The sequence below is a fragment of the Ceratotherium simum genome, chromosome 22 (assembly GCF_057802395.1).
Source record: "Ceratotherium simum simum isolate JZ-2026a chromosome 22, ASM5780239v1, whole genome shotgun sequence".
NCBI lineage: Eukaryota > Metazoa > Chordata > Mammalia > Perissodactyla > Rhinocerotidae > Ceratotherium > Ceratotherium simum.
In genome coordinates, this window is record NC_141921.1 from 50267359 (window position 1) to 50280915 (window position 13557).

At 49.5% G+C, this 13557-nt stretch overlaps 1 protein-coding gene across 3 annotated transcripts in view; it reads left to right on the plus strand.

The window, feature by feature from the left end:
* GNB1 (G protein subunit beta 1) overlaps positions 1–9217 on the plus strand; it is an 81768-nt gene extending 72551 nt beyond the window's left edge. For all 3 annotated transcript variants that reach the window (XM_087446994.1, XM_087446992.1, XM_087446993.1), the window contains 4 exons: positions 4353–4554; positions 5332–5548; positions 7119–7234; positions 7491–9217. In XM_087446994.1, the coding sequence (XP_087303120.1) occupies positions 4353–4554; positions 5332–5548; positions 7119–7225 (526 nt within the window). In that variant the 3' untranslated portion in view covers positions 7226–7234; positions 7491–9217. The remainder of the gene's footprint in view (positions 1–4352; positions 4555–5331; positions 5549–7118; positions 7235–7490) is intronic.
* Positions 9218–13557: the final 4340 nt, after the last annotated feature.

Genomic DNA, 13557 nt, shown 5'->3' on the forward strand with positions numbered 1-13557 from the left:
CACCTGTAGCTCTAGACACTAGGAAATAAGGTTCTGAATGTTAATGAGGCCATTTTAATTTGAAGTGGCCAGAGACTTCAAACACAAGTGGCAGTGAGTGATGAGTGAGTTCATTATACTCTTTGTAGATTTTGAAGCTCAGGGTTTAATTTTTCATTTTTTCATGATTTCTTTTTTGTTGTTGTTGTTTATTGCAGTAACATTGGTTTATAACATTGTATAAATTTCAGGTGTACATCATTATACTTCTATTTCTGCATAGATTACATCATGTTCACCACCCAAATACTAATTACAACCCATCACCACACACATGTGCTGAATTATCCCTTTTGCCCTCCTCCCTCCCCGCTTCCCCTCTGGTAACCACCAATCCAATCTCTGTCTCTATGTGTTTGTTTATTGTTGTTATTATCTACTACTTAATGAAGGAAATCATACGGTATTTGACCTTCTCCCTCTGACTTATTTCACTTTGCATAATACCCTCAATGTCCATCCATGTCGTCACAAATGGCTGGATTTCATCGTTTCTTATGGCTGAGTAGTATTCCATTGTGTATATATACCACATCTTCTTTATCCATTCGTCCCTTGATGGGCAAGTAGGTTGCTTCCAAGTCTTGGCTATTGTGAATAATGCTGCAATGAACACAGGGGTGCATGTATCTTTATGCATTAGTGTTTTCAAGTTCTTTGGATAAATACCCAGCAGTGGAATAGCTGGATCATATGGTAGTTCTATCCTTGATTTTTTGAGGAATCTCCATACTGTTTTCCATAGTGGCTGCACCAGTTTGCACTCCCACCAGCAGTGTATGAGAGTTCCCTTCTCTCCACATCCTCTCCAACACATGTTGTTTCCTGTCTTGTTAATTATAGCCATTCTGACGGGCGTGAGGTGCTATCTCATTGTAGTTTTGATTTGCATTTCCCTGATAGTTAATGATTTTGAACATCTTTTCATATGTCTGTTGGCCATCTGTATATCTTCTTTGGAGAAATGTCTGTTCAGGTCTTTTGCCCATTTTTTAATTGGGTTGTTAGTTTTTTTGTTGTTGAGATGCATGAGTTCTTTATATATTTTGGAGATTAACCCCTTATCAGATGTATGGTTTGCAAATATCTTCTCCCAATTGTTAGGTTGTCTTTTCGTTTTGTTGATGGTTTCCTTTGCTGTGCAGAAGCTTTTTAGTTTGATGTAGTCCCATTTGTTTATTTTTTCTATTGTTTCTCTTGCCCGGTCAGACATGGTGCTTGAAAATATGTTGCTAAGACCGATGTTGAAGAGCATACTGCCTATGTTTTCTTCTAGAAGTTTCATAGTTTCAGGTCTTACATTCAAGTCTTGAATCCATTTGGAGTTAATTTTTGTGTATGGTGTAAGGTAAAGGTCTACTTTAATTTTTTTGTGTATGGCTATCCAGTTTTCCCAACACCATTTGTTGAAGAGACTTTCTTTTCTCCATTGTATGTTCTTGGCTCCTTTGTCAAAGATTAGCTGTCCATAGATGTGTGGGTTTATTTCTGGGCTTTTGATTCTATTCCCTTGATCTGTGTGTCTGTTTTTGTGCCAGTACCATGCTGTTTTGGTTACTATAGCTTTGTAGTATGTTTTGAAATCAGGGAGTGTGATACCTCCAGCTTTGTTCTTTTTTCTCAGGATTCCTTTAGCTATTCGGGGTCTTTTGTTGTTCCGTATAAGTTTTAGGATTCTTTGTTCTATTTCTGTGAAAAATGTTGTTGGAACTTTGATAGGGATTGCATTGAATCTATAGATTGCTTTAGGAAGTATGGACATCTTAACTATGTTAATTCTTCCAATCCAAGAGCACGGAATATCTTTCCATTTCTTTGTGTCTTCTTCAGTTTCTTTCAGCAATGTTTTATAGTTTTCGGTGTACAGATCTTTCACCTCTTTGGTTAAGTTTATTCCTAGGTATTTTATTCTTTTTGTTGCAATTGTAAATGGGATTGTATTCTTAATTTCTCTTTCTGCTACTTCGTTGTTAGTGTATAGAAATGCAACTGATTTTTGTATGTTGATTTTGTATCCTGCAACTTTACCGTATTCGTTTATTTCTTCTAAAAGTTTTTTGGTGGATTCTTTAGGGTTTTCTATATATAAAATCATGTCATCTGCAAATAGTGACAGTTTCACTTCTTCCTTTCCAATTTGGATCCCTTTTATTTCTTTTTCTTGCCTGATTGCTCTGGCTAGGACTTCCAGTACTGTGTTAAATAGGAGTGGTGACAGTGGGCATCCTTGTCTGGTTTCTGTTCTTAGAGGGATAGCTTTCAGTTTTTCACCATTGAGGATGATATTAGCTGTGGGTTTGTCATATGTGGCCTTTATTATGTTGAGGTACTTTCCTTCTATCCCCATTTTATTCAGAGTTTTTAGCATAAATGGATGCTGTATCTTGTCAAATGCTTTCTCTGCATCGATTGAGATAATCATGTGATTTTTATTCTTCATTTTATTAATGTGGTGTATTACGTTGATTGATTTGCGAATGTTGAACCATCCCTGCATACCTGGAATAAATCCCACTTGATCATGGTGTATAATCTTTTTAACGTATTGTTGTATGCAATTTGCTACTATTTTGTTGAGGATTTTTGCATCGATGTTCATCAGTGATATTGGCCTGTAATTTTCTTTTTTTGTGTTGTCCTTGTCTGGTTTTGGTATCAGGGTAATGTCGGCTTCGTAGAATGAGTTAGGGAGCTTCCCCCCCTCCTCAATTTTTTGGAAGAGTTTGAGAAGGATAGGTGTTAAGTCTTCTTTGAATGTTTGGTAGAATTCATCAGGGAAGCCGTCTGGTCCCGGACTTTTATTTTTGGGGAGGTTTGTGATTACTGTTTCGATCTCAGAGTTTAATTTTGAACAACTAAGAACTGATTCATAGATCTTGAAACCACAGTGTGGGTGAAGTGCCTGCTTTTCTTTTGTCCCTGTGTGTTTTACCTGTGTAGGCGACGTTCAGCAGCCTTTTGGTGGGGAGTGTGCTTTAGTCCCCCTCTTAGGAGAGCACCGTCTCATTGTGGACTCGAAGCATGGCTTAAAAATAGCAAGTGCCACGATTTTAAGTGGATTGTATCAAACTTGTTAATTTTCAGAGTTTTCACCTTACTTATGTGTAGAAGCCCACTTAAACTCTAGAATGTTTTCATTTGTGGCACCACAGCAGATCATTTAAAGGATCAGCTGGTGATTTTATACGAGTCGTTTTAGACTTAAACTGTCCTTGTGGGGTTTTTCTGATCTTTTGAGGCATGATGTGGTGGCCAGGAGCCTGCTGGCTGGGCCGTGGCACAGATGCCCAGTCACATGTGGGGGATGCCCTGTGCCGGTCCTGATGGCCTTATCCAACTCGTTCTCTTTGACAGGGTGTCCTTTCTGTGTAAATTTCATGGGTTCACAAAAGATTTATAATCTAGACTGTCAATTCTGGGAAGAATTTGTTCATTAGAAGATATTTTTAAAGCTTTTTCATTTATGAATAATTTTCTTCAGACTCCTGTAAATGTCTTGCTTCCCTTCTGTAGACCCTCAGGCCCTAGCCAGGAAACACCCTGTGCAGTTTACGTTGAAACAGTCTGATTGGTTTTGTGTTGCCAGGCTGAGCCAGATTTTCTGTGAGGTTGAAGTGAAACGAGCAGCTTTCAGGAGTAGTGCTTTCTGTGGGTTGCAGCACAGAAGCGACGTGGCTTGTCCCCTCCAGAGCCGCCCTTGCTCTCCTCGCGGTGCTGCCAGCCTCTCCCCTTTTCTGCCCCTCAAGTACCTGCACAGCCAGCAGCTGGGGCGCTGAGCTCAGCTCTGCCACCGTGGAGCTCCTCGCCACTCTCTGGTTTGTGTCTCCAGGAAAGGGCTATGGGACCTCAGCGTTGCCCTGAGCCCTTTGTTTACCTAGTGTTGTCTCTGCATCCCAGCGTGGGAAACCCCAGAAGGCATACTGCCGGCAGCAGCAGATAGAACACGTTCTCTGCCCTATCTGGGGCGCTAGCAGCAGCTTCTTGCTGCCCCTTGCGAGTCCACACAGAGCTCAAGTGTGTGGCCCAGCCTCTGAGTGTCCCTGCTGTAAAGAGACACTGGCTCACTCTCTGTTGGTGTTTGAGCTGATGTGGAGATGAGTTACTCTAGAGTCTGTGCCATGTCCTCATCCACATTTTGTTGGTTGGTTTGCTTTTTTTCCCTCCCAAATAAAGTTGCATTACAAAATTTAGATTTGTCTTAAGTAAAAGCACAGAGGTTTACTGCGGTCCTCGGTGGTTTGAAGACAGTTTGTCACATGACTGGCCATCTGAAAAAGTGTGGTGACTGTGCTTGTCGTGTGCTCCTGCTCCAGCGCTCTGTGGGACATTGAGACCGGCCAGCAGACGACCACGTTCACTGGACACACTGGGGATGTTATGAGCCTTTCTCTTGCTCCTGACTCCAGACTGTTTGTCTCCGGTGCTTGCGATGCTTCAGCCAAACTCTGGGATGTGCGAGAAGGGATGTGCCGGCAGACTTTCACCGGCCACGAGTCTGACATCAATGCCATCTGTGTGAGTTGGGGGTTAAGATGTGGGTCGGGGTCCTTCGCCAGCTATTAGCAAGTTATAATACTTCTTGTATACTGCAGACTACATCATTAAATTTTAAAATGTTTCCAGGATTAGATATTCTCTCTTTTCTATGCAAATATGACCTAATTTACAAAAACCTCGATATAGAAAACTGAGATGTAATGTGATCTGTCCTTGCAAAGCCAGCTAATTCTGTACTGACCATTTGTCTCACAGACATTGGTACTGTGTCTGTTGTGTGCCGGGCCCTGCTCCCAGTCCTGGGGTGAGCCGGTGATGGATATCACAGGGCTTCCCTCTAGTTGGGGGACGGACAAGGCAGTAACTAACCTCGTCAGGACAGCCTCGGCAGTGCCGGGGCTGAACCTCGAGTAGGAACCTTGCCCCACCACAGTCATAGCACAGCCCAGTGAGGGAGTCTTCTCTTCTCCATGTTGCCCTGCATTGAGGGCCTGGCCTCGTGGGGAGATGGGAAGGGACATGTCTACTTGGGGCGGTTCCTTCCCTGCCTTCCTCCGTGAGGTTAGCCTGACTGCTGGCAGCCTGCAGAGAAGCACAAGCCCATCAGAAGTCTGAGAGCATGCCCTAGGCCCCAGACTGCCCAGTCCCTTCAGTGCGGTCTCCCTATTTCTGCCCAAGCCCAGCCCTTGCTGATTTTTTCTGCAGTGCCAGCAGTAGCCCTGCTGTTGGGCAGCCCGTATTTCCAGTATTTCTTTTTGTGCATTTGCACACTGTCTTGATTTGCTTTCTTTCCAGTTCTTTCCAAATGGCAACGCATTTGCCACTGGCTCGGATGACGCCACCTGCAGGCTGTTTGACCTTCGTGCGGATCAGGAGCTCATGACTTACTCCCATGACAACATCATATGTGGGATCACCTCTGTGTCCTTCTCCAAGAGTGGGCGCCTCCTCCTCGCAGGGTACGATGACTTCAACTGCAACGTCTGGGACGCGCTCAAAGCCGACAGGGCAGGTAGGTGACCATGAGGCCTTTCTGTGTCTCCTGGACACTGAGGTAGTATCTGTCAAGACGGACATGACTCACTGAAGCTGGAATGTCTTTTGTATCAGTTGGGCTAGCAAGAAGTGTGTGCTGTGCCCGAGTACACCTGCCAGGCCCCACGGTGTGGCCCAGCAGAGGGACATGACAGGCTGGCGGTGTCCAGGCATCAGAAGCTCTTCCCACACACACTTATGATATGCACGTGGACAACCATGGTGGGCAGGAAAGAGGCGAGTGCCCGGTCTTCAAGGCCCCTGCCTTACTTTCTGTCTCCTCCAGTTGTACCTGTTGGAACTCTGCCATCTAAGTATGGAGCACAAATTCCGGCAGGTGTGCCCTGGTGAAGTATAAAGTGAAGTTTGCACATCAAAGGCAGGTGTGTTGTTGTCAAGTGTATTAAAACACAAGTTGTACAAAAGATGTGAACTTCCTGTATTGAACATGACCATTGAGGGTGACTGAATAGAACTGACACTTTTAGAGTCTTTCATCTCAGTTCATCTCAGTGCTTGGGAAGGAGACTCTGGCTCTTGGGGTCTTCCCTTAGCTTCCTGCCTTTGGATGGCTCTCCTTCCTGACCCTGGGTTGAACTCCCCCTTGTTCTGCCCTGCTCCCTCTCTCATACCCCCCAGCTCCCACTGCCTCTGCCCTCACAGTCCCTTGTCATGGTGCTGCTGATGACTGTGGAAGCCAGCCAAGGTTGTTGGCAGAGAGCAGTGCTCCCTCCAGCTGAAGCTGGTCCCTTGACTCAGCTGTGACACTAATGAGTGCAGGAGGTGGACCAGGGTTCTCTGAAATTAGCCCTTAGGTTCCACTGGAAGGACGTGGAACATTCTGGCTGATGGTAATCCGAGCACAGACTGCCGAATGTCAACAGGAGGTGCCATCTCAATGTGTGGGGTCACTGTGTGACAGTCCCAGTGGCCCACCCTCTCAGTGTCCGTCACCAGCCCTCTGTGTTCTGTGCCCTGTGCTAGGCCCCAGGGATCACAACAAATGAAAGATAGCCCACAGCCTTACACTCTCATGTTGTAACTGCCCTGAGATTGAGGTGATTTGGGTTTTTTTCCCCATGATTTTTGTTCCATTTTTATTTAAGCTTCTTACCATCGTGTGTGCTCAGGGGTTGGTGCAAGAAGCCCTGGGTTATTTATTGTGTGTGTTTGTGCCGGCCTCGTCGTCATGCTGTCTTTATAACAGGCTGGTTACCAGGTTCTCCCATATATTTCTGGTTTTTTTTGAATACTCCCGCCTGCTGCCCCCATGGCTGTAGATACATCCATGCTGTTTTAAGACAGGAGCACTTTGACTTTTACTCGCCTTGGATGAGAGTGGCGATGTGCTTCAGTCTAATTTCCACCTGTCCAAACTTTTTCTCCTTCCTGGGTCCTTTCCTTGGCACTGAGGCTTTGCAGGGATTGGACCTCAGGGGTTGTGGGTCTGCCTCAGCAGGTGGACCTTCCACCCAGCCCTGCACAGCGTCACCACCAGGTGGGACACCTTTGGGCCCTGGAGTGACTGTGCTATCATTTGCTCCCAGGTGTCTTGGCTGGGCATGACAACCGTGTCAGCTGCCTGGGAGTGACTGACGACGGGATGGCCGTGGCAACGGGGTCCTGGGATAGCTTCCTCAAGATCTGGAACTAGTGCCGACAGGTAATGACGCCCTTCCCTGCGTGCACCTCCATGTGGTTCTCAGAGCACGTGTGAACTTGTGGTTCAGGCTTTCTGGCTTAATCTTGTTGTTGAGTTGACTTGGAGTTGTGGTACGGTAAGCATTTACATCAGCCTGAAGTGATGTGCCCTCAGCTGCCAACACAGAGGGAGCAGTGGAAAGAGCAGTAACGCTGATTATAGATCTGAAGTTAGATGTTCTGTTTCTTTTTACATTTCTTTAAATTCTTTAAAACAGCAGGTGGACGCCGCGGTGACTGGAAGACCATTCCAACCTTGAAGCGTTACAGTGATAGCATTTCCAATCCACCCCTACTAACGTGGACGCCCTGCACCTCCCCTCAGAACTTCAAAAGGGCAAGATCTTTCTCCTTCACTTATTGCTGAAACCAAGAGCACAATTCCCATTAAGAGGAGAATCTCTGTGCTGTAAACTAAAACAAATTGTGCATTCCTTCCGGGACCATTGTCTTTGTTTTCTTTTTTGTCTTGAATGAATATAAAAGGAAATACTATAATAAAAATGTTAAACAGAAGGTAAACTTGAGTGTATTGTGAGACAGACATACCTTTTCACTAGTTTATTTGAAGTTTAGATCAGTGATCCTGTTCTGTGATGTTCATGCAAAACAAGTTGAGGACTTCACCTCGTAATTGGTTCTAAATTGCAGGTCGTGTTTGTAACAGGATTTTGAAAACATTCATAGTTACTTTTTAAATATATTCCTTTATGTTCAGTAGTTGAACAGAGAAAGAGGGTCTAGGGCAGCCTCTCTGAAATTGTTAATGATGTAAATTTAGTCCCTGGTTTTTTATTTTTTGTCTAGTGTCACATAATTGTTGCGCACAAACATGGCATAGAAAGAATGATGCTAAGAAGTAAAGCAACCGAGCACGTGCTGTTGGTCTTGAATGCGTGATGAATAGTAAACTCAAATCAGGCAACTTTTTCTTCCCCAACCCAGCCTCTACCTTCTCAGTTCAGTTTTTAATCTCACCTGGGGTTTCCTTGTGAAGTTGGAGGGAAGTTTATAATAGCCTAACACTACCCCATATCCCAACCCCAAACATCAGGAACCTCTATTTTCAAGAGAGGTGCCCGTCCTGTGCTTGGATAGTCAGTCAATTATTTGTGTATGAAACAATGTACAAATCAATGTTTTGAAAATAATGATCTCAAACTTTCTAAGTTAAATTTTAAAAAATTTGATCGTTTGCCATATTGGGTGGGTTTACTTTTAGACTCGCATGCTGTAGAAATGCTCAAAAGTGCATATAGGACTCAGTCCTTAGATGTTCTTTCTCTTTTAAGAAGTAGCCTCTCTGAAGTTACAGCCGTCGCGGCTCTCTCCACTTACGCTGCACACACGCGTCGGAGGCAGCACAGTAAGCAGCTCTGCACGCTTGAGCAGCAGGACAAGTCACTGTTCCCTCTATTTCTCTAGAAAAGCAAGTCCTTTCCAAACGATCGCTGTTGAATTGGCAGGGTGGAGGGGAGTAGGGATTGGAGACCCCGGCCTTCCTCTTTATAAATCCCTCACGGCCTGTCTCTCCCATGGAACAAGCTTTTTGCATCTGAAGCGATCATTTTTCTAACACGCAGACTTTCCTGGTTTTTTTCCGAGTCCAGTGTTCAGCAGCAGCGTTTGGACAGCAGTGTTGTGGGCCCTCTCCTGCACCCCAAGCACTCTCCCATAGCAGCTGTAGTAGCTTCTGTCCATCCTGTTTTTCTGCAACATCCTGTACAAAGCTGTGCTATGACATGCAGGAGGCCTGGGTCTGGAAGAGGAACGCGAAGCCCCTTCCTTGTCTTTCCATCGCCGCCGCTGTAGAGCTCTCTGCACCCTGCCCCTCACCTTTTGTATTTAATTTTAAGGTCGGTGTACTGCAAGGAAGCTGGATGCAAGATAGATACTATATTAAACTGTGCTGTTATTTAAGATGTAATAAAGCAGTTTGACATGAGGGACTTTGGTGTGGCTGCTTTTTGGCGGGTCTATTTCAGTTTACGGAGGCGGCCACCTTCCCCTGGCTGCCCCCGCCTCAGTGAGGTCTGACTCACTTGGTCGAGTGGCCAGTGCCTCGCCAGCCCTCAGCTGCTCACTTTTCTGCCTGTCTTTGTCCCCATCACAGAGAAACCATGAAGGGGAGCATTGGGTCCTCAGACGGGCTCTGTAGAGGAGCAGGGTCCTGGCATCCCTGTCCACCTGTCACAACCCAGACTGCCCTGTCCCATCCCCCTTTTGGGCCGCTTCCCCAGGCACTGTGGGTCTCCCGAGGCAGCTGTCCTGCCGTTCTCACCTTGTCTGGGCCTGCAGCCCAGCTGGCGGCTGTTCCTTCCTCTTCCCTCCCTAAGATACCTGAGGACATTACTCCAGAGACGTGCTTTCCTTCTGACTGAACGGTTTTCATCATAGTCTGAATAAAAAGAACTGCATCTTGTAAGAAAAAATGAGCATCAGGGCCGGCCTGGTGGCGTAGTGGGTAAGTTCCCACGCTCTGCTTCGGTGGCCCAGGGTTCGAAGGTTTGGATCCCGGCGCGGACCTACGCACTGCTAATCAGCCATGCTGTGGCAGCATCCCATATACAAAATGGAGGAAGATGGGAACAGGTGTTAGCTCAGGGCTAATCTTATTCACCAAAAAGAGGAAAATTAGCACTAGATGTTAGCTCAGGACTGATCTTCCTCACCAAAAAACAAAAAAAATGAGCATCTGCCACCAAGCATGAGAAACCAAGCTTGAGTGCGAGTGTCACCGAGGAGGGCGCTTGCTCCACCTCCTCCCACCTGCCCCTTCCTGTCTTCTCTGCTGAAGGACACAATCTTTATTTTCAAGGTTCTAATTTTCATGGGTCAAACACTGGTACTTCATAAATAAGTGAAGACTGCTCTCAGTGGGAAGTATTCCTGCCGCAGGCTCCCTTTTCCACCACCAGGAAGCACAAGCAGCAGGGGCCTCCTGCTTTGCCTGGGGAGGGGCCTCGGCTGCCCCTGTCGAGGTCTTCTGAGTGTTTCTGCCAGGACCAGGGGTGCTGTCTCCTGGGTGACTGGCAGCCTGAACCGTGGGTTCACCTGGCTTCAACCTCCTCCCCCAGTTTTCCCTGAAATAAATCTGTTCTTTGCAAGTTCTAACGCTGCCAGCTGTCTTAGAAAATGCCAGAGAGCATCTGAGGTGCTCCCTGGGCTGGCAGCCGGAGTCCTCCAGAGGGAGGGTCTCCTGGGGTTGAGAAGCAGGGGCACACCAGCCCACGGTGGCCCACCCTTGGAGGGACACAGGCAGGTACAGGGTCAAATGGAGCCCCAGCAAAGGCTGGCTGGCCCACAGACGGCCACTTGTTCCCCTCGGGAATCCCTGTTTCCAGTGCCCCAGCCTGGCACCAGCATGTCCCCTGCTCCCTGACCCAGTGGCCGCACAGCGCAGCCCCTCTACTGGTCTCGAGACTGCTGTCCCAGTTTCTCAGCAAAGCCCTCACTGAAAACAGGTGCCACTAGGGGCATTTTGAGAGCAGCTGGCAACCGGTGCTGCTGAGTGTGAGCTGCAATCGTTTTCACACTTCAGGCACAAACTCAAGTTTGGGAGCCTGAACAGGGCCTGTTAGCACTTTGCCCCCGCTGCCTGACGCACTTGAGTGACATCTTGCTCTTGGCTGCGTTCCCTCCAGGGTGCCAGCCCTTCTCCCTTCTCTTCCTCCAGCCTCTTCTGCAGCCTCCGGCCCCTTGTGCCCGGGTCACCGGCCCCACTCGTGGTGCGATGTCCGCGCTCTGCCCACCGCTGCACCCCTGGAAGCCTGGGGCTCTCAGTGACCTCGCGGGCCCTGACCCGGGCCACCCGCGCAGCGTCTGCTGCTCACTTCAGCTCGGGAGGCGGGGCGCGCCTCCTCAGGCACCTGGCGCGCACGTGCGCTTGCGCAGGCACCAGGGCGCGGGTTTCCCTTCGTCCCCAGCACCGAGCAGTGCCTGGCCCTTAACGCGGAGTCCGCCGTGCCCCTGCGACGACGGGGTCTTCGGCGCTCCCCACGCCCCGCCCCCACCACTCTGCTCTGAACCCCAAAACCAGCCCAAAGGGGAGACTGCCAAGTGGGCTATTCCAGACACTGGCCCCTGGGGAGGACTGGGTAAGGCCGGGCAGAGAGGCCAGACTTGTCCTAGGCGTGCTGGCTGGAGGCCAGAGGCTGGGAGATGGACCAGATGACCTCTGGAAAGCCGGAGACACTCACCTCCTCCACAGGGGGCTGCAGTCCCTCTTAGCCGCCTGTCACCCAGGTTCCTGGCCACTTCCCCTACTGGGTGCTGAGCAGGCTCGGTTCACCGCAGCCAGGCACAGCTGAGGCCAACTTCCTCAGAGCTAAGAGCAGGTTCCCGAAGAGGAGCATCCCCACCATCCCCTGCACCTGAGAGCCAGGAGCAGCCCCCTCCCCCCCCCGGCCTGTACTCTAGAGCCAAGGAGTCCCCCAGACTGCACCCAAAATCCAGGGGCGCCCCCTTGTCAGCTCTAGGTGGGCCGCCCCATCCTGCCCACCCTTCATAGCCCAGGCTCCCCCCTTCTCCTACCACCCACTCCACCTACCCCGCTGTATCATTCAAACCTCAGAAGAGGGTGGGTCAAGGTTTTGGGGGTCTGAAACTTCAACAATAGAGGAGCCATGTTTAAGAAAAACAATACAAAGAACAAATACCAAATCACATTAAGAGTTGCAGGTAGCCTGGTGCTGGGAAAGGTTAAGGCATCAGCATGTCCCCCACGGCCTGCGCGGGTTAAGGCAGACCCCTCATCCTTTGCCCAGCCAAACTGGCCTGACTGGCATCCAGCCCCCAGCCCCACACCGGCCTTTGGCCCCGCTGCTGGCCCTTCCCTCTCCCCACCACAGCTAGCTCATCCCTGCTCAGCCTTTGGACTCAGCTCATGCGAAACCTCCTGTAGGAACCTTCCGGATGCCCTAAGTTGCCTCTCGCATTGGCCTTCGCTGTTGCAGGAAGCCCTTGGGGGACTGGGTATGAGCTCAAGGCCCCCAAATCCCCAGGGTCAGCCCCGGGGCCTGCTGGGGTAGACTGCACAACCAGCGTCAGCTGAAGGAAGCCACAACCCATGTTCTCATCTCTGAAATGGGGAAGCGCCCCTTCCCCGAAGTCTCGAGGTCCAGGGTGGACAGAGGGTGTCCCTGATCACAGACACGCACCTGCACAAGTTCCCTTTAGAGACGTGTACACAGGAAGGGTGCCTGCTGTGTAATCTCGGCTAGTCACATGGCCAGAGCTCATGCCTCAGTGCCTTCTCTCAGACTGTCCCTGCTCAGAAGATTCCTGGGAAGCCTGGCCCAGGCATGTAGCAAGTCCTGGATCAAGCATTAGTATTTTTATTATGTTAATGATCACATCCAAAAACACAGCTCAAAAGGCTTCTTCTGTGGGTGTGGCTGGTGGTCACTTTGGGGAAGCAGTCAGGTTTACAAAATAACCAGATGAGGAAGTTACAGAGCTTGAGAAATCCCCCCAAATTCCGGCTATCCTTGCCCCTCTTTCCACTCACGCTTTATGACCCCACTGCCCAGTGGTCCCAGGACAGCAGTGAGACGTGTCCTGCTCTGTGTCCAGCCGTGTTCCAGGTCTCTAGACACAGAGCCAGGAATCCTGGCCAGAGAATTCTGACAACAGCAGGTACCGGTGTGGGGAAGCCTGGGGGCCACCGGCCTGCTGCTCCATGTCCGGGAACCCCAAGTGTAGAGAAGGAATAAGGGCTGGCATTTGGGGAGCCAGGCAGGTTAGAAAGCAGCCCAAAGTGCACTGCCCGGGTTCATCTCCTACAGTAACCGTGCACCAACTTATTCACAGACATGTCCGAGGAGCCTGGCACACCACTGGGACACGACTTCTGAATGCACTAGTGATGGGTAACCGTCAATTCAGCAAGCCTCGGGAGAACCCACCCACCTCGGGGAGGTGCCTGGACTGGGGGAGGCCCGCAGCTACACCAGAAGCTACAAAGTTGGTGCTGTGGCCTTGGCTCCCTTCCTCCCTCCTCTGGGTCCTTCAGTCCGGGGACCGGGGGGGGGGGGGGGGGGGGGGTGGGGACGACGACGACAACAGTGTTGGCAGGTCACCCTGGAGGGGCCCCTTTGAGACCGTAGGCCCAGAGCCCCTGAGGTCTAGGTGGTGTGCAAGGACCCGCCAGGCTGCTTGGGGTGGGCGAAGCCCACGAGGGCCTGGGGGGCAGGCTCGCTCCCTCCAGCTAAGCCGGCAGCGGAGGGGTGCGGTTCTGTCGCAGCTGCTCACACCGAATTTTGGTTCCCCAAACTTCTTCCTCCT